This window comes from Procambarus clarkii, chromosome 18, assembly GCF_040958095.1.
Source record: "Procambarus clarkii isolate CNS0578487 chromosome 18, FALCON_Pclarkii_2.0, whole genome shotgun sequence".
Classification (NCBI taxonomy): Eukaryota; Metazoa; Arthropoda; class Malacostraca; order Decapoda; family Cambaridae; genus Procambarus; species Procambarus clarkii.
This window is the reverse complement of record NC_091167.1, coordinates 43,145,381-43,164,482: the sequence shown is the minus strand read 5'-3', so window position 1 is coordinate 43,164,482 and position 19,102 is coordinate 43,145,381. Positions and strand designations below refer to the sequence as shown.

At 44.9% G+C, this 19,102-nt stretch overlaps 1 protein-coding gene across 1 annotated transcript in view; it reads left to right on the top strand.

The window, feature by feature from the left end:
* The window catches only part of Usp16-45 (ubiquitin specific protease 16/45), a 214,554-nt gene extending 195,693 nt beyond the window's left edge, over positions 1–18,861 (top strand). The window contains 6 exon segments of the mRNA XM_069326551.1: positions 17–273; positions 8,088–8,218; positions 10,687–10,871; positions 15,703–15,928; positions 15,931–15,986; positions 17,931–18,861. Coding sequence (XP_069182652.1) covers positions 17–273; positions 8,088–8,218; positions 10,687–10,871; positions 15,703–15,928; positions 15,931–15,986; positions 17,931–18,050 — 975 coding nt within the window. The 3' untranslated portion in view covers positions 18,051–18,861.
* The last annotated feature ends 241 nt before the right edge of the window (positions 18,862–19,102 follow it).

Genomic DNA, 19,102 nt, shown 5'->3' with positions numbered 1-19,102 from the left:
ATTATTTGCACTGCAGGTCCCAGTAGATCAAGCACATATGGATGAAATGTGCCTAAAAGTGAAGGAATTAAAGATTCGACGAAAGTCCAGCAGTAAGGAGAATTTATTAGACACTCAGCGCTGCAACAAAACACGAGGTTCAACAGAGACCCTTCACACCTTCAATGACCGAGCTGGAGAAGGTGAAGAAGATGAGGGCAGAAAAAAGACAAAATACATGAAGAAATTGAAACAGGAGTGGATTGCAAGGAGTCTTACAACGCTAGCACCTCGGTAAGAGGGTTTTTCTCTATTAATAGTACAGTATATTTTTCACATCCGAAAGATGACTGACAGTTATAGTTAAAGCTCCATCTTTGACCTTATATTTTCTATGGGGGGGGGAGCCCCGTCGGCTCCTGGTTGATACCTGGTTGATCCCTGGTCCAATAGCTCCCTGGAGCTATTGGACTGATATTAGCTAATATTAGTACGGGGCTTCAATCATATGGAGTTGTCAAGCCTACCGGAGACCACTACCCAGAACATGGTCCCCTCAGAGAGGCGAAGGAAGCAGTGACCTATGAAACTCACTTGTATGATAGTACCTTGGTTTTGGTATGATAGACCTTGGTTTTGTCTGCGCCCCTTTGTCTGCCACATCAACACTTTCCTTGTTGATGTGGATCACTGTTCTCCTTTCACCCTGTATTCAGCTCCTAAATGTCTGAAGCAGGGTTCAGCTGGGGATGAGGCTCAGGCGGCTCTGGGGTTTGCCCCATTCAAACCGGGGACAGAGGCATTTGAGTCGGTTCCTCCCGCCGAGGCTCCTGGGTCCTTCCAGCAGGTCCCTTTCTTGGATGTCTTTTCCCTTGGACTCTGCCTTTCCTTCAAGGGTGGAGAGCATTGAGGGCAGCTCTGCCCTGGATCCTATTTTAGTGGATTTCGGGGCTGGGGGAGGCAACCTGATTTTCGTACCCCCTTCCCTCCCTTCTGTGTCCGAATTTTATTCCCCCCCCACCCCCCACCCCACCCCCGTTAATATCTGGCTCTGCACGCAGGTCAGTCTCTCAGAAGGGTCGCCCCCTTTCATAGGTTGCTCCATTGATGGTCCTGGGAGTCATTTTGTTCATTCGCAGCCTTTCTTTCTTTTCTGGCGAAAAATGAGAAAACTGGTTTCCGGAAAGGTTATTTGGTTGTTGATGCTTGGTTGGTTAGGCCAGGGGTGCATCATCTTGAGGTTATCTTGAGATGATTTCGGGGCTGTTACGGCCCTCTCGGGACGCAACGGGGTTCTTACTCTGATGTTGTTAGAGGAAGATATATCCGTTCCCAAGCCAGTAGTGGCTATCAAGGGATGTGATCCGTGACGCAAGTAACTTAAAGGGGGAAGGGAAAGAAAGTTAAGAACTTAAGATTGTAATTCACCATCACCAAATAAATAAATAAGATATAAAAGAGTGCACAGGGGGAGGGGTATAAACACTTATTTACAGGGGAAATACACTGTAGTCTTCTGCTGAAGACTATGGATCCTCGCTCTCTCTCGGTGCCGAGTCCTCGGTGCTTCCGTGGCCACACAACGAATTCTCTGAGAAGTTGAGCCTACCCTGGCCACAGGTCAGCCAAAACACAGGTCCACTGGGGGCACCGCTGTGGAGGCCGTCAACCACAAATCCAGCAGGGGCTCTGCTGGCAGGTTCCGGACCCGCAACGCTGGTCAGGCCACTCCACGAACGATATAAGGGGAACGCCCTAGACAGGAGCCTCGTGTGACACCACAAATCACTCTCCTGTCCTTAATACCCCAGTGGATGATCGTCTCCAACAGTCGGTCCCGGGTAATCCTTTTACTTCCACTCCACTGGCAGGGTAACACACCACAGTGTTCTTCCGGGGGGACGACTTCACAACAGCTGCAGCAAAGTACAAGGTATGGAGACGGCTGCCTCGGGTAGACTGACTCAACTTCCAACGCAGCAGTCCCAGGTCGACTCTGTAAGCAGACACGTCATCAATAACTCGGACACACTAAGGCACCTCACTTACAGGCTCAGACACAAATGCTCACCTATCCACTCCATAGATGGCGCAGTTGTCTGAGCACCACCTCACCAGAGGTCAGCAGCGGCTGTGTTGAGCGCTGAACAGGACTGGAAACTGGCCCTTGTGGCCAGTACACGCCGTCCTCACCAGGTGTCGTCGTCCGTTTGGAGGGGGTTTCGGGAGCTGACCCACAGATGGCGCGGTTGTCACTGCTCCGTGCTCGGACGCTGGATCCGGGTTCGTAACACCTCCCCACCAAAAGAATTTGGTTTGGGGTTCTAGAAAAAGAAACACAAACCAAATTAGTACGGCGACACAACTCCAGATGGACACACATGCTTCATAAACTGGAACGTCGAGGCTGTCTCGCACAACGAGAACTTGAAGATTGAAGGCAATGTCCTGCCTGGCGTAACCTTCCACGTCTCCACTGCGATGTCAAGCAGGGGCATCATCTCACCTCTCCCGAGTAAGAATCAGTGTAGACACGATGAAGGGCGACTCGACACTTCCCTGTGTCATGGCACCGATGATGGCTGGACACAGACGGCATTTCTGGTACCGATCCGGCGGTCCTTCAGGGAGTCGGGCACCTGGAATACAGGGGTCTGATAATTCAGAGTGACAGCGACAGCGGGTAAAACAGTACTTACAGCATACTCTACTAGGTCCACACCTAGTCCCAACGGGGCTGTTCGTACGTCGCAGATGGCATTCGCTCTGCCACCGTCAGGTCGACCAACGTTCCGCATAACGCTGCATTGAGGCTCAGCTATCACGCGAGGGGTGTCAACCTGTCGGAAACAGTCACTCATATTATCCCATCTCGTACTTCCTGTATCTACCATCACTTTCCAGGTCCCTTCTTCAACTGCAACACTTGCAGTGCAAATCCCCAATCCCTGGGATCTCTTCACGATGTTCATGGGAGCCATCATCCTACGGGTCGTCCACTGGTCCTTACTGAGAACACTGAGAACACATACGAGAACACAACAAAATACCGCTAAGAGACATGCGGCCAACTGAGGAATAAGCTTCCTGAGTCTGTAATGTCCATAACCGGCTATATCCATTAGCCTGGTTTGGATCGAAGAGGGCTCTAGAACCTTCACACATACCTCACATACCTCTGACGTCTGGGGAATCTCTGGTCGGTTCAATGAACATGGTATCTTGCCATACCGCAAGTACTCATCTGCCTTCCCTCCAGACTCGTTGGTATCCGTGGGTGCCTGCACACAAGGCCTCTCTTCTAGCTCAGGTACTTCTGCCATCGTAACCTCATGTTCCTTGTCGAGAGAAGAATCAGGAGACTCTGCTAGAACACTGTTGACTCTGTCGTCAATCTGTAGGCGAGAGGAAGGATTAAACATTATATCTGAATCCGGGTCTGACTGTACCTGGAATTTACCACTGCCCGCTGTTACTTCAGACCTTGCTGTTCTGGCTGACTCGTCCACGACCTTGGGATGATTGGTGCTCCAATCCGATACCAAGTCGTTGGCTAGTACCACGTCAATCCCAGCCACAGGGAGGGTATCGACTACTGCCAACGCACATGTGCCGCTGAAGTAAGGCGAGTCGAGATGTACTGGCACTAAGGGGGCGATGTACCGCGTCCTTGGAAACCCGACCAGGACAACCTTTGGTCTCCCAACCACACTTACTCCCTCGGGTAACGAGCTCTTCACGATCAGGGACTGGGCTGCTCCACTATCTCTGAGCACTACAACTGATCTACCAGTATGATCACTCGATACATACCCGCCTGAAGTGTGAGGGGAAAACAATCTGGGTTCTTCCTGCGTAGTCGTAGACTGGTTTCCTGCTGGTGGTGTAACACAGCTCATCATCATCACCTCCCTACGTGCGCTGCCACCTCTTCTGCCTCGGCACCTAGCAGCTATATGCCCTTTCTGCCCACAAGTTCAGCACACCATATTCCTCCTCGGGCTCCGGTGTTTCGGACTGCTAGGACTTGTTCTTCGAGGGCTACTTGGGGGCGTCTTCTTAGCACTTTGTGGGACGGGTCTTTCCTCTTCGTCATGAGGTCTGTCAAACCGGCGCTGGTAATTCCTTGGGACGTACTTAGCAGACGGCCTATGAGTCAGGATATACTCTTCAGCCATGGTGGCTGCCGCACTCAAGGTTTCTACCTGCTGCTCTTCCAAGTACGTTTTTAGGTCTCCAGACAAACAATCCTTGAAGTCCTCTAGCAGTATCAGCTGCTCGAGGTCTTCCTTGGTCTCCACCTTCAGAGAGGCACACCATTCCTGGAAAAGTCGCTCCTTGATCGTGGCGAATTCGGTGAAAGTGTGCTCTGAGGTCTTCTTCAGGTTTCTAAACTTCTGCCTGTAAGCCTCAGGTACCAACTGGTAAGCCATGAGCACAACCTTCTTCACCTTGTCGTAATCGCTGGAGTCGTCAAGGGATAACGTAGAGTAGGCGATTTGGGCCTTCCCAGTCAAGACTGACTGTATCATGATGGCCCAATTCTCCCTTGGCCACTCCAAAGAGGCAGCGACTTTCTCGAAGGCTGCAAAGAACTTCGAAACTTCCCTCTCATTGAATTTGGGGACCATTTTGATGTTTCTTACCGGATCGAAACTGCTTGCTCCAGTTTGTCTCTGTCCAGCGCCTAATCGTAATACTTCTAGTTCATGTTGTCTCTGTCTTTCGTTTTCTTCTCTCTCTCGCTGTTCTCTTTCTCTTTCTCGTTCTTCTCTTCTTTCTTCTCGTTCTTCTCTTCTTTCTTCTCGTTCTAGTTCTAAACGCCTCATCGCCAATTCTTTATCTTTTAATTCTCGTTCTAATTCTAACTTCTTCCACTCTATCTCGCGATTTATTTCTAAGGCGCGCATTTTGACTGTGAGCAAACTTATATTTAGCTCACCTGCATCACTGTCAACGTCGCTGCCTTTATCTTCCTTTTCCGTGGAAGCTATTTCCTCACCTTCCTTTGTACTAGGAGCCTCGCCTTCCTGTTTCTCTTCTGCCTTCAGGTGCCGGTGAACCTTGGACAAGATCTCCACACGGGAATCACTGGCACGGATCTTGATCTCCAGGTAGGCGCTCACTAGTACAAGCTCTGGTTTGCTCAGATATTTTAATCTGGCCAGACAGTCCTCTCTGTTCAGAAAAGCCTGCACATCGTCCAGATCATCGATGGTAGCTTTTTCTGCCATTGTCACAGATGGAACACTTAGCACTTAACACACCGCTTACACGTTAGCACTTAACGCACCGAGCACTGTTCTACGTCAATATTGCACTTTATCGCACCAAACACTGCACTTGCCAATATTACACGTAATTACTTCGGGCACCACACTACGCAATATCGCACTTAATAACAGCGAACCCTTCGCTCCACAATATTGCACTGAATCACTGAGCACCGCACTACTCAATATTGCACTTAATCGCTTAATCACAGCGAACACCGCACTGCACAATATCGCACTTAGTCACACTTGAGCACCGCACAGGACGTATAACGTCACAATCGTCACACAGGGGGAATTATATACAGGGATTACGCCACTTCACCACCCCTGTCAAACATACTTAACAAGGGGACGGATCCCGCTGGGGATGCCAATTATGTTACGGCCCTCTCGGGACGCAACGGGGTTCTTACTCTGATGTTGTTAGAGGAAGATATATCCGTTCCCAAGCCAGTAGTGGCTATCAAGGGATGTGATCCGTGACGCAAGTAACTTAAAGGGGGAAGGGAAAGAAAGTTAAGAACTTAAGATTGTAATTCACCATCACCAAATAAATAAATAAGATATACAAGAGTGCACAGGGGGAGGGGTATAAACACTTATTTACAGGGGAAATACACTGTAGTCTTCTGCTGAAGACTATGGATCCTCGCTCTCTCTCGGTGCTGAGTCCTCGGTGCTTCCGTGGCCACACAACGAATTCTCTGAGAAGTTGAGCCTACCCTGGCCACAGGTCAGCCAAAACACAGGTCCACTGGGGGCACCGCTGTGGAGGCCGTCAACCACAAATCCAGCAGGGGCTCTGCTGGCAGGTTCCGGACCCATAACGCTGGTCAGGCCACTCCACGAACGATATAAGGGGAACGCCCTAGACAGGAGCCTCGTGTGACACCACAAATCACTCTCCTGTCCTTAATACCCCAGTGGATGATCGTCTCCAACAGTCGGTCCCGGGTAATCCTTTTACTTCCACTCCACTGGCAGGGTAACACACCACAGTGTTCTTCCGGGGGGACGACTTCACAACAGCTGCAGCAAAGAACAAGGTATGGAGACGGCTGCCTCGGGTAGACTGACTCAACTTCCAACGCAGCAGTCCCAGGTCGACTCTGTAAGCAGACACGTCATCAATAACTCGGACACACTAAGGCACCTCACTTACAGGCTCAGACACAAATGCCCACCTATCCACTCCATAGATGGCGCAGTTGTCTGAGCACCACCTCACCAGAGGTCAGCAGCGGCTGTGTTGAGCGCTGAACAGGACTGGAAACTGGCCCTTGTGGCCAGTACACGCCGTCCTCACCAGGTGTCGTCGTCCGTTTGGAGGGGGTTTCGGGAGCTGACCCACAGATGGCGCGGTTGTCACTGCTCCGTGCTCGGACGCTGGATCCGGGTTCATAACAGGGGCTTTTAGTGTCCCCGCGGCCCGGTCCTCGACCAGGCCTCCACCCCCAGGAAGCAGCCCGTGATAGCTGACTAACACCCAGGTACCTATTTTACTGCTAGGTAACAGGGGCATAGGGTGAAAGAAACTCTGCCCATTGTTTCTCGCCGGCGCCCGGAATCGACCCCGGCACCACAGGATCACAAGTCCAGCGTGCTGTCCGCTCAGCCGATCGGCTCCTCATCATGTTTTGTGTCCTGTTGCGGCTTTATGTCGCTGTGTGCTACTGGTTCGGTGACTGTGGACATGCTTTTAGTGGATCCGGTTTGCCTGGTTCCAGGGTTCGTATCTCTCAGGTCGTCCATAAGGTTATCAAGTTTAGTCAGCCTGCGGTCTGCCCTCGTGCCCATGACATGAGGAAATATGCTGCTCTCACGGCTGTGTTTGGGAATATGTCGTGGGTCAATATTCGGGCGTGAGGGTTTTTAGAAATCGAACAAGGTCCTAGCCGCATGGTATCTTGTCAACGTTCCAGGCCCTCTCCAACCTTGTGTTACTTTAGGACATCTTTTGTGGAGTTTGTCTCATCTTCGTCGTGAGACCTGCGGTGCTGCTTTCCCTCGGGTAAATCCCCGTTTTTACTTATCTATGGGTATTTAGCTTCTGGGAGCCAATGGGGCTCCCCCACAGAAATCCAGCATTGAATGTAATGAAACACCATTTTCTGGGCAAGCCCCAGACTCTCTGGTGGTATACCCACTTTCTGGTGGTATTCCCGGTTGATGACAGACATGACAAACTCTAAATGTAGAGTGCTCATATGGCCACTGCTCCCTGCATCTCTCTGAGGAGGCCAGGTTCTGGCTTATGGCCCTCGGTAAGCACTCAAACTCCAAGGCCTGATGACACCAAACTAATATGGCACATGTCAGTTTGATAGCTTCAGGGAGCCTGCATGGCTTGCCCAGAAAATGGCGTTTTATTACATTCAACACTGGTTTTTAACCAAGCAGTAGATTGTTTTGAATTGCCTACCTTTTTGAGTGCTTCCCAGTTAATGATAAAAATGATAGACTTGAAAGGTACAGTATTCATGAGCCATTGCTCCCTGCACATTTGAGGGGCTAGGTTCTGGCTCATGGTCCCCGGTAGATATACAAGAACTCTGCAACTGTTGACACTCAAGTAATACAGCACTTAATCTGTAAGCTAGCTTCAGTAAGCCTCCAGGGCTTGCTCAGAACTGGCATTTCATTACATTCAATGCTGGTTTTCTTTGAGTTAGCAATAGGTTTTCCTCCTGACCTGCTGCTAACTCAACCTTCATTGCTTACTGGTTATATTCTTTCAATTTAATACAGGTATTTGCCATTCTGTATTGTCCAGTTTGTGGATGAATAGCAGATACAGTATGTTCTTTTGATTGTTGTGTGTTTTATTTACAGTTATCAATGCCAGAGCCAGGAATGTTCCATCATGTCCAGTCTCACCAACTTCACTGCACCCGAGTTGCTGACGGGTAATAATAAGATCACTTGTGAAAATTGTACCAAAGTTCACAATCAGCTGCATCCAGGTATGTACCAAGAGTCCTAAAGCAAAATTGACCACAATTTATTGATTGCCTGTGCTTCCTGCAGTGTAAGATTCATAGATAATGCAGACACATTTACCCTTTTATTTGCATGAGCATAACACATACCTTTATTGAATGCTTAACCACTCTGCTGTGCCACTATTAACACATTTTCGCTGCCTGATCACACACATTTCATCATAAAACCAACATACACAGAGTGCAAGATGATGCAAACAACATCAATAATTTAAAAATTTGTAAAAATTCCACTTATTTTCCAAATACACTGTACTACGGAACGTGTTTTAAAATGCACACCAACATCTTCCCATTCTCTTTATACCCCACTTGGCATCCCGACCCTGTGGAGTGGGCAGCCACCGACGCTGGAGACCCGTTGTTCTCTTGACCACGCTCGTGACCATCACAGCCTCCCCCTAAAGTCGACAAGTTTCTCGTTTCACCTCATTCTTTTGGTTGCATATATGCCTGGGGACCATTCAGGCTTGTTTGCATTTGTGTTCCTCACATGTGCCCCAAAGAATGAGGTGATTTGATAAAATACTATGCCCAAGATTACCATCAGAGTGCCGGCAGGATGATGGGGAATTAGCCTCAGCTACAATCATCTTTTGTCCGGTCGTGTTGGTCGAGTGGTTAAGGTGTCCTGTACGCCAGTTGCAGAGTGCTCCTGGCAGTATGGGTTCGAGTCACTTCTGGGGTGTGAGTTTTCAGTTGCATATAGTCCTGGGGACCATTCAGGCTTGTTTGCATATATATATATATATGTATATGTCGTACCTAGTAGGAGTGAGGTGGGTGACGGAGGTGACGTCGTCTGCACGATTTGTCTAGCTGTTTAGAGGGTGGCCACTATGCTCTTTGGGCGCACTACAAGCTTAAGTGTACAGTTACGGTGCATAAAACATGTAGATACTTATATATAATATGTGTATATAGGGTAATAACACTGCAAACAGTATTGTTTTGGGGAGAAAGTTTAGTGGGTGTGACCTTGAATGAGTGAGGGAGCCGCCAGCCGCCATCTGTGTATAGCGACGACTCTTAGTGCCTGAACTAACTATATCAGCTTAGCTATACAGTTGTGGTGAACAAAATATATACATACTTATATATAACGTCTGTATATAGTGTAATAACACCACAAATGGTATTGTTGGGGAAGAAAGTTTAGTGCGTGTGTTGAGGGAGTGGCTGGCTGGTGTGTGGCGGTAACTCTTCGTTGCTTTTCGACTCTCAATACCAACTTAGTGGTTCGTTATGGTGACCAAAACATGCAGATACTTATATATAACCTGTGTATAGAGTGTAATAGCAGCAAAACTATTTGTTTATTGTTTTATAAACATAATAATTGAATCACTAATATGCATATCATACTTTTGAGTATAGCGATTATTCACCACTTTTATTATATAAATATATTACAATACACACTATTGAATAATATTACTGCAAAAAAACTAAGAAAAAATCAATCGGAGACATTGAAACAATTAGGTAATAATATCTTTGTGGCAACTCTCATCTGTCAGCGCTGGTGACGCTGACCGGGTCTGACGACCGCTCTGTCAACGCCCACTTTTTGCCAGACTTCCTTGGTCAATTGCGCCCAAAACATGTCACCTACGATTTTTTTTTTATTTTTCCCGTGCTCAGGGGACACAAATTAACATGTTTAGAAGACAAAAAAAAAAAATTTGAATTTTTTGTTTCTTGCGCACAGGGGTGTAAATGTCCCCAGGACCTCTGAGCAGTGTAAGGGTTAACCACTCGACCAACACGACTGGACAAAAGAGGATGGTAGCCGAGTCTAATTACCATCCCCCTGCCGGCACTCTGTTGGTAATCTTGGGCATGGTATTTTATCAACTCACCTCATTCTTTGGGGCACACGTGAGGAACACAAATGCGAACTGTAGCTCTGTTTAACTCAACAGTAAAATGGGTAGCCTCTTTTGGCTACTTTTCTAGTGCAGTTGTCCTGGTTGGCGCCTTCCCGCAGAGCGGGTTGTGCGGTTCGGCCAGCGTGTCATGCGCATGCGCCGTGAAGTTTGGCCCTGAATTGTTTGCAGTCATTTGCCTTGTAGTTGTCCGTATTGCTTCTTTTATTTTCTGGATAGTTTCTTTGTGGGGGTGATCATAACAGTTCCATGCTCTTTGTGCTTCTGTGAAGGGGACCAGGTTCTGGCTCTGGTCACCGGTAGGACATGCAAAACCCCCATGACTGTTTTTGACTCATTAGGTGGAACCAACTCTGTGAGATAGCTTCAGGGAGCCACCTAAGCTTTGCCAGGAAGAAGCATTTCATTACATTCAACTGCTGGTTTCTTTACTCCCACTTCTACATCATTTATGATAACTGCAGTCTGAGGGTTAAATATTATGTTGTAATGGAAAATTAATTGTAACATATCACTGAAACTTTGAAATTATTGGTACAGATGATGCAAAGGAATCCGTGAAGAGCAATGCCAGCAAACAAATGCTAATACTTTCACCACCTGCTGTGCTGACACTCCAGCTGAAGCGTTTTCATCACCTGGGCAGCAACCTTGCTAAAGTCAACCGTTATGTCCAGTTCCCACTAGTTCTCGACATTGCTCCGTTCACATCGTCAATCTCTCTGGTATGTATTCAAAGTATAATGTATTAAATTTAGTTATTACTTTCATCATCTTAAAATCTGCTTAACACTTTGGTTGTCCGGCCTCTCTGTGCTTTCCCAACTGTATACGTTCCAGAGACCCTGGGAGCCCCACTCAGCGACACATAAAATGTTTACTATCATTGAACCTTTTCAAAGTTATTTTCTGGGGGAAAACTCTTTGTGGCTTCATGAAGCTATGTGCTGAGTTGATTACAGTCTATTGAGTCACATCAGTCTTAGAGTTCTAAAGGCCTACCAGGGGACTTGAATCAGAACCCAATCCCCCTTTCAGAAGCACAAGGTGTTATGATAATTATTTTCACTGCCTCACCAAGGAAAGCCAATAGAAAGTCAGCGAGTCAAAACAAACTAATGCTGGATTCAAAATGGACCAAAGCCCCAAAAATGACCAAGAGAAATCCCTCAGCAATCTAAACAAATGATCAAATTCTCTTGGAACTATCATGAGCTTGTTTGCCCAACTTCTCCCACTTGTTTGGGGGGAAGGGAGGGGGGTAGGTAGTTCAATGCCTGCCGGAGCCTGAACTCCGAGTTCTAGTGCTGCGATAGAGGTTACTGGGTTGCCGTTCTTTTGTACATGTGCTGGTGTTCTGTTATTCAGCTCAATAGTGTGGTGTTTGCTCTTAGTGGCTATTTCTTACACTAGAGTGTAGCTTGAGCCTTGCTTTGACAGTGCTTAGAGATACATGTTCTCAGGGTTTCCTTCCCTGGGTGCTCCCTAGCACTGCTTTTTCACACTGGTGTGTTCCTGGATCTCTTCCTAAGAGGTCCTACTTCCTCGTTCATGACCTTGCTATTTTTATTTATTTATTTTTTATTTATTTATTTATTTATATACAAGCAGGTACATTGGGTTGTGAGGGTACATAATACTTATTCTTATATACTTGCAAAGTCACAAACACTCATGGTCATTATGGGGAACTCGGACATTTCTTTAAGGAATTTCACTGGAAAGACTTGCTGTTAGGACATGAAGTAAATGAGATGTATGTCAAATTTTGTGAAATATTTGATAAAAGCACAAAAAAATTTATACCAAAGCAGAGATGCAGAACTAGGAAACAGGATTGGTTCAACAGAAACTGCGAGAGGGCCAGAGACCAAAAGACACAAAAATGGAATCGATATAGGAAGAGGCCAAACCCCTAAACATACCAGCGATACAAAGATGCGAGAAACAACTACACGGCAATGAGGAGAGAGGCAGAAAGAAATTTTGAAAAAGGGATTGCGGACAAATGTAAAGCAGAACCAGGCCTATTCTATAAATTCATAAACATTAAATTGCAGGTAAAGGATAATATTCAGAGGTTGAAAATGGAAAATAGATTCACGGAAAATGAAAAGGAAATATGTGAAACATTAAACGAAAAGTTCCAAAGTGTGTTTGAACAAAATGAAATCTTCAGGGAACCAGACACAATAAGAATTCCAGAGAACAACATAGAACACATAGAGGTGCATAGAGATGAAGTGGAAAAATTGCTCAAGGAGCTAAGTAAGAACAAAGCAGTTGGTCCAGATAGAATTTCACCAAGAATTCTGAGAGAATGAGCACCTGAGCTCAACATTTCACTTCAACTGATTTTTCAGGCATCCCTGTGTACAGGAGTTGTAGCTGATGTGTGGAAAAAGGCTAATATAGTTCCAATCTACAAAAAGTGGCAGCAGGGAAGACCCCCTCAATTATAGACCTGTATCATTAACAAGTGTAATAATCTAAATATTGGAAAAAAATAATTAAAACTAAATGGGTAGAACACCTGGAGAAAAAAGATATAATATCAGACAGTATGGTTTTTGATCCTGTGTAACAAATTTACTCAGTTTCTATGATCGAGCCACACAGATTTTACAGGAAAGAGATGGTTGGGTTGACTGCATCTATCTGGACCTAAAAAAGGCTTTTGACAGAGTTCCACATAAGAGGTTGTTCTGGAAACTGGAACATATTGGAGGGGCAGACAGGTAAGCTTCTAACATGGATGAAAAATGTCCTAACTGATAGAAAACTGAGGGCCGTAATCAGAGGCAATGTATCGGATTGGAGGAATGTCACAAGTGGAGTACCACAGAGTTCAGTTCTTGCACCGGTAGTGTTCATTGTCTACATAAATGATCTACCAGATGGAATACAGAATTATATGAACATGTTTGCTGATGATGCTAAGATAATAAGAAAGATAAGAAACCTAGATGATTGGCATGCCCTTCAAGAAGACCTGGACAAAATAAGTATATGGAGCACCACTTGGCAAATGGAATTTAATGTGAATAAATTCCATGTTATGGAATGTGGAATTGGAGAACATAAACCCCACACAACCTATAAATTATGTGAGAAATCTTTAGAGAATTCTGACAAAGAAAGGTATCTAGGGGTGGTTCTAGATAGAAAACTATCACCTGAGGACCACATTAAGAACATTGTGCGAGGAGCCTATGCTACACTTTCTAACGTCAGAATTGCTTTTAAATACATGGATGAATAATTACTAAAGAAATTGTTCACGACTTTTGTTAGACCAAAGCTGGAATATGTAGCGGTTGTATGGTGCCCATATCTTGAGAAGTGCATCAACAAACTGAAAAAGGTGCAAAGACATGCCACTAAGTGGCTACCAGAACTGAAGAACAAGAGCTACAAGGAGAGGTTAGAGGCATTAAATATGCAAAAACTAGAAGATAGAAGAAAAAGAGGGGATATGATCGCTACGTACAAAATAGTAACAGGAATCAATAAAATTGATAGGAAAGAATTCCTGAGACCCCGGAACATAAAGAACAAATGGTCATAGATTTAAACTAACTAAACAAAGCTGCCAGAGATAATATAAGAAAATTCACTTTTGTAAACAGAGTGGTAGATGGTTGGAACAAGTTAGGTGAGAAGGTGGTGGAGGCCAAAACCGTCATTATCTGACGGTGTCCCGCTGGGTAGACGGGACACCATGAGCGTAGCTCTCATTCTGTAACTACACTTAGGTAATTTCACTTGGGTAATTACATAGCGTTTTTCCTCATTTGGGAGTGATGTTGGCTGGCGGGGTGCACTGGTGGTTTATGTGCTCAACGATTTTAGCATATCAAGGTTGGCCTTCACAGCTGCGTGAACCAGGCTGTGTCGGTTTACTTTTTGGACTAGCGTAGTAATCCCAATGCCTGGGTGTCCGGCTTAGTTTATCCTTCAAGCCCTGGAAATTCCCTGAAGGTTTGGTGGTTCCAAGGATTTCCCCCAAACCTGCTCTTTGCTTCATGAGAGTTTAAGAGTTGTTTGTCATCGGTGCCACAAGGCAACGATCACTTTTTCTGCCACCGCATGCTACCTATTGGTTCAGTACACCTTTGACCCCTGAGTCCTGTGAGGTTTGTTCTCCCCATGTGGCTCATCTTTCTGACCCTCCTGATGAGATTAGGGCCTATCAGGGCAGTAAACGCTTTGTATGTTCATCTTGCTAGGTTCCAGCATTTTAGATTGTGTGTCCAATTGAATGCCCTAGAGCTGCATTGTTGTTTAGGGACCAGGAATTAAAAGTGATGAACTCCTCCTTGGCTCCGTCCTCACCTCCGTTCTCACCTCCTCTTCCTTCCCTTCAGGCATGGTTCACCCTTCCTTTGATCCTTCCCCCATCCCTGCTTCCAGCCCCAAAGCGTCTTAGGGGTTTTGGGCTCGGGGCAGGGTTTACTTCATGATGTGGCTCGGTCAATTCCAGGGATTGCCCCTTCTAAATTGGACGTGGAGGCAGTTGAGCCGGCAGGTCCCGCCTAGGCTTCTGGGTCGTCTTTTCAACCAAGCCTGCCTGCCTTTGAATCCTCTCCTTTTAACTCTTCTTTTCTATCCCAGGCAATGGGCATGGATGCTGGCTCTTCTCCAGGGCCTTCAACTGCAGTTTCCATGGCTTAGGGGAGGTCAGATATGGGTCTTGTTCAACTCTGTGGTTCCTTGTTCCTTCCGAGGAGGGTCTTCTTTTGCCAGAGAAGGGGATTTTCATATCCCAGTCTCTGTATGAATTTGATTTGGATGTAACTACTATTAGGGTTCATTTCTGCATTACTGTACTTTGGAGCCATCATGTTAGTCCTTCCAGAGGTTTCCTACCTCTCTGGTCCCTCCTGCAGAGGCTTGAGAGATGCTGTTTACATACCTCCTGCAAGACCCAGATTCCACATAGTTGCTGAACCGTACCTCTTTTTAAATTTGTGTCTTCCCCTTACTAGATGCATTATCATGATCCACAAACTTCTTGGCTGGCAGACACTCCATTATTTTCACTTGGTGCAGCTTTTGTCGACTCGCACACTTGAGTGCATGAGGTGTCAACTCTAAGACAGGTGTTTTCTTGTGGCTCTTCTTTTGTGCCCCTCAGTGATTGCCTGTTTGCTCCTGCTCTTGCTAGGGACATGGTCTTGTGCAGCTCCAGCGGCGGGCTGCCACTGGCTGCCATTGCCACTGCCACTCAGCATACCAACTTAGTGGTTCGTTATGGTGAACACGAATGTAGATACTTATATATAGTGTCTGTATATAGTGAATAAAAGCAAAAACAGTATTGTGGGAGGAGAATGTGGGTGAGTGAGGTGTTGAGGGAGTGAGTGGCTGGCTGGTGTGTGGCAGTCACTCCTCGTTACTTTTTGACTCATAATAGCAAATTAGTGGTTCGTTATGGTGAACAAAACATACAGATACTTATATATAACCTGTGTAAATAGTGTAATAAATAATTTGGTAATAAATATGTATTTAATGTATGTGTTTTTATAACTGCACCCTGTTTTGTTTTTTCAGGGTTTAGGTAACATGTCACGAGGGCAGAGCCAAGTGCTATATGGGCTTTATGGTATTGTAGAACATTCAGGTCGCCTCAACTCGGGCCACTATGTAGCATATGTTCGCTCACGTCCTCTAGATCCTGCTCGCACGAATAAGCAGTATCTCAACCTTAAGCCTTCTACGCAGTTTGAGATTAATCAGTTAGTGGCAGAAATGGCTGACAAAATTGATGCATCATCGGGTACTTAGGAAGTGATCTTAAAGGCTCATCTGGAAACAAGAACTCCATCAATACTGAAGTGAGAACTTTTATATTTGTATTGCACTTTCTTGTTTATTTTTAGTATTCCTTTCTGTTAATAATGTAATAATGTTTTTTCTGAACCTTACCCTTGGTATCTTCCAGTTCATTAGGCTCTGGTACAATAGATATGTAGTCCCCAAAATGGTACCAGAACTCTGTATTTGCTCAAGCCTAACAAAACCCAGAAACAGAATCTGGTTTGTTCATAGGGCAGGCAAGTGCCCTTACTCATGTGCCTGGAACCCACTGACAAACTAGCCTCTGCAGTGACCTATTCTCCTATTATCTACTTTAGTTAATTTTTCATGCTGTGGGTCTGGGCTTTTGTTATTGTTCCTAATGTGAGCCCAACAAAGGAAAGGAGACCAACAACCCTGGCCAGTTTGGCTGAGTGCTAATCCAGCCCATCATCCTGTTTTGATAGTACTTTTAGGAAGGATGAGGACCATAGTACATATACTGATGTACAACACAATTAGAAAGTAGAAATCGGCACTATTGAATTGGGCAAACCGGAAATTGATTTTCTACTTATTTTTTATTTTGATTTATACATATATACAAGCGTTCTTACGTTCTTATAAAGTCACTAGCACGCATAGCATTTCAGGCAGGTCCTTAATCCTAATTTTCTCCGAAATACTACCCGCCGAATCATTTAACAACTAGGTACCCATTCACTGCTGGGTGAACAGAGGCTACAGTTAAGGATTGGCACCCGATCAATCCTCCCTGGCCACGATACAAACCCAGGCCAAAGCACTAGCAAAGTGCCGGGCGAGTGTTTTACCACTGCACGACGGGAACTGCAAAGAAAACTAAACTAACCTAACCTAACTTAGGCCTAATTCATGCTGGTGCCTAATATAGTACATATATGTGCTATACTAGGCCTAAGAATATTTAAGCTTCTTTTTAGCTTCATTTTCTGGGGGGAGCCCCAACGGCTCCCTGGAGCTTATCCAGGCTGATATGGATATGTTAAACTTTGGCATCAGTCAGTGTGAATGGAGTTCTTAGGCCTACCAGGGACCACGAGCCAGAACCTGGCCCTCTCAGAGAGGTATGAGGAGCAATGGCCTATAGAAACCCCCAGTAGTTGGAAGCATTCTGTGTCTGCCATTGACCAGGTCAGGCACCCCGAAAGGTAAGCATCCCAAAACAAACCCCTATTCTTGTTAAGAAATTTCTACTAAAAGTTGAACTAGTGGACTGAACTCCCCAAACAAAAACAAGCAAACGAGCATGACGTCACCATGTCTCTGCGCCGCTCCTCCCATCCAGGAGGCAGAAGGGGGAGCCCCAGACCCCTCGTGCCGGCTACCCAAAACCCCAGTTCTGAGGCTGATGTGATAGATTGAAGTCGTGTGCTCTGATTCCTCTCCCCAGGCTGCCCTGCCGCACGTCTCTGCTCACGGTACTAAGTGGAAGTACTCCTCCGTCATCCCGATTTCCAAACGCCCTGCCACCTTGCCTGATGGGCCTCTTACATCGCATTCTCCCACGACTTGTCCTTGTGCCCTTCCTAGGTCTTCCTCCCGCTGTCCTGCTGGCGCTTCTGCAGTGTCCAATGCGTTAGCGTCCCAGTCGTGAGGCTCCAAATGCCATCTTTGTACCTTGCCCTGTCCTAACTTCGCCTGCTCCGTCTTATAATAATAATAATAATAATAATATTTTATTTTGGAAAAGTACTTACATAGATATAGAGTTACAAAAATAATGTTGGATTTATAGATAGAGCTAGTACATACAATACCCAAAGCCACTAATATGCATAGTGTTTTGGGCAAGCTGGACATTGTATAAGGGAGCAACAGAGAAAACTAGCTCAGAAATAGTAGTGTATGTACATTTATTTACAGGATCATAGTTGGTAAGGCATTACTGTAATAAAAAGACAATTTTCATGTTCTAAGTAATTATATTTATGTATTTCTAGGAATTTGAAGAGGAGGTGAGAGCTGGAAGATGGTTTCATGTTTCTGACACTTACGTCGCTGAAGTTAACATTGAGCGTGTTTTGAAGGCCCAAGCATATTTACTTTTTATGAACGTCTGATTTGAACTTAGGAGATTTATTGTACATAATATTTCATATTTACTTATTTGTACGTGCATTAAGTATTTATTTGTAAATTTCTTAATGATGATTGTATAGTTGTACTCCTTCATTGAGTTATATTTAGATATTATGGTACTGTATTATGAATTTCTTTTTAATCCAAATATATATAAAATGTAAGGCACTTATTGACAGCTGCATACAAGTAGTACAAAGCATTGTTACACAAGAATATACATAATTTATTCCGTTAAAAAATTCTAAGACGACAGGTATTGTGACTATCACTGAGGTAGACAGACGTGACCTGAGGACATCAGCCAGTAGTTACTCCTTTGTGTGAGTTAGTCTACTGAATTATGTTAACAACATGGGTAATTCATGCTATATTTCTGAGGTAACACTAAAAGTTTGCATTGTATAGAATGTTTTAAACAGTTTTAAAGTATTTTGTGATGAGTTTTATCATAAATATTATTAGTGTCCTTGTCACATGAATAATAGTAAAAAAGCTCAACATGCATCTTAAAGTTGACCTCCGAAAATATATGTAAGGAATGTCTAGAATCTTTTTAATTACATATTAGGCAGCATTTTGTAATTAGGATGAAAACCAGGAAGTGGCAAAGAATTATTTTTAAATTGTACTACCAATTCCTTAAAACACAAAAACATTTCAAATTATAAAATTAATGAAGCATATTGGAAATATAATATGTATTGTGCTTTCATGTTTATACAAAATTCTGAAAACTTGGCATTTATAATGAAAATAAAAAAAAGAGTGGTGCACTATATGTCTGTCTTCCATGGTGTCTTGGCATTTCCTTCAAAACTGCAGCTATTATCAATCACAGTACTTGAATTTCAATTTACTATTTAACTTATTATGATATAGTATTTTTTATTATGAAACAGTACAGTATACACTATTTTACATAAAAGGGTACCTCGGTTTTCATAGTTAATCCGTTCCTAGGGACGGTACGAAAACCTGAAACAAATTTTCCCACAAGAAATAATGTAAATTAAATTAATCCGTTCCACAC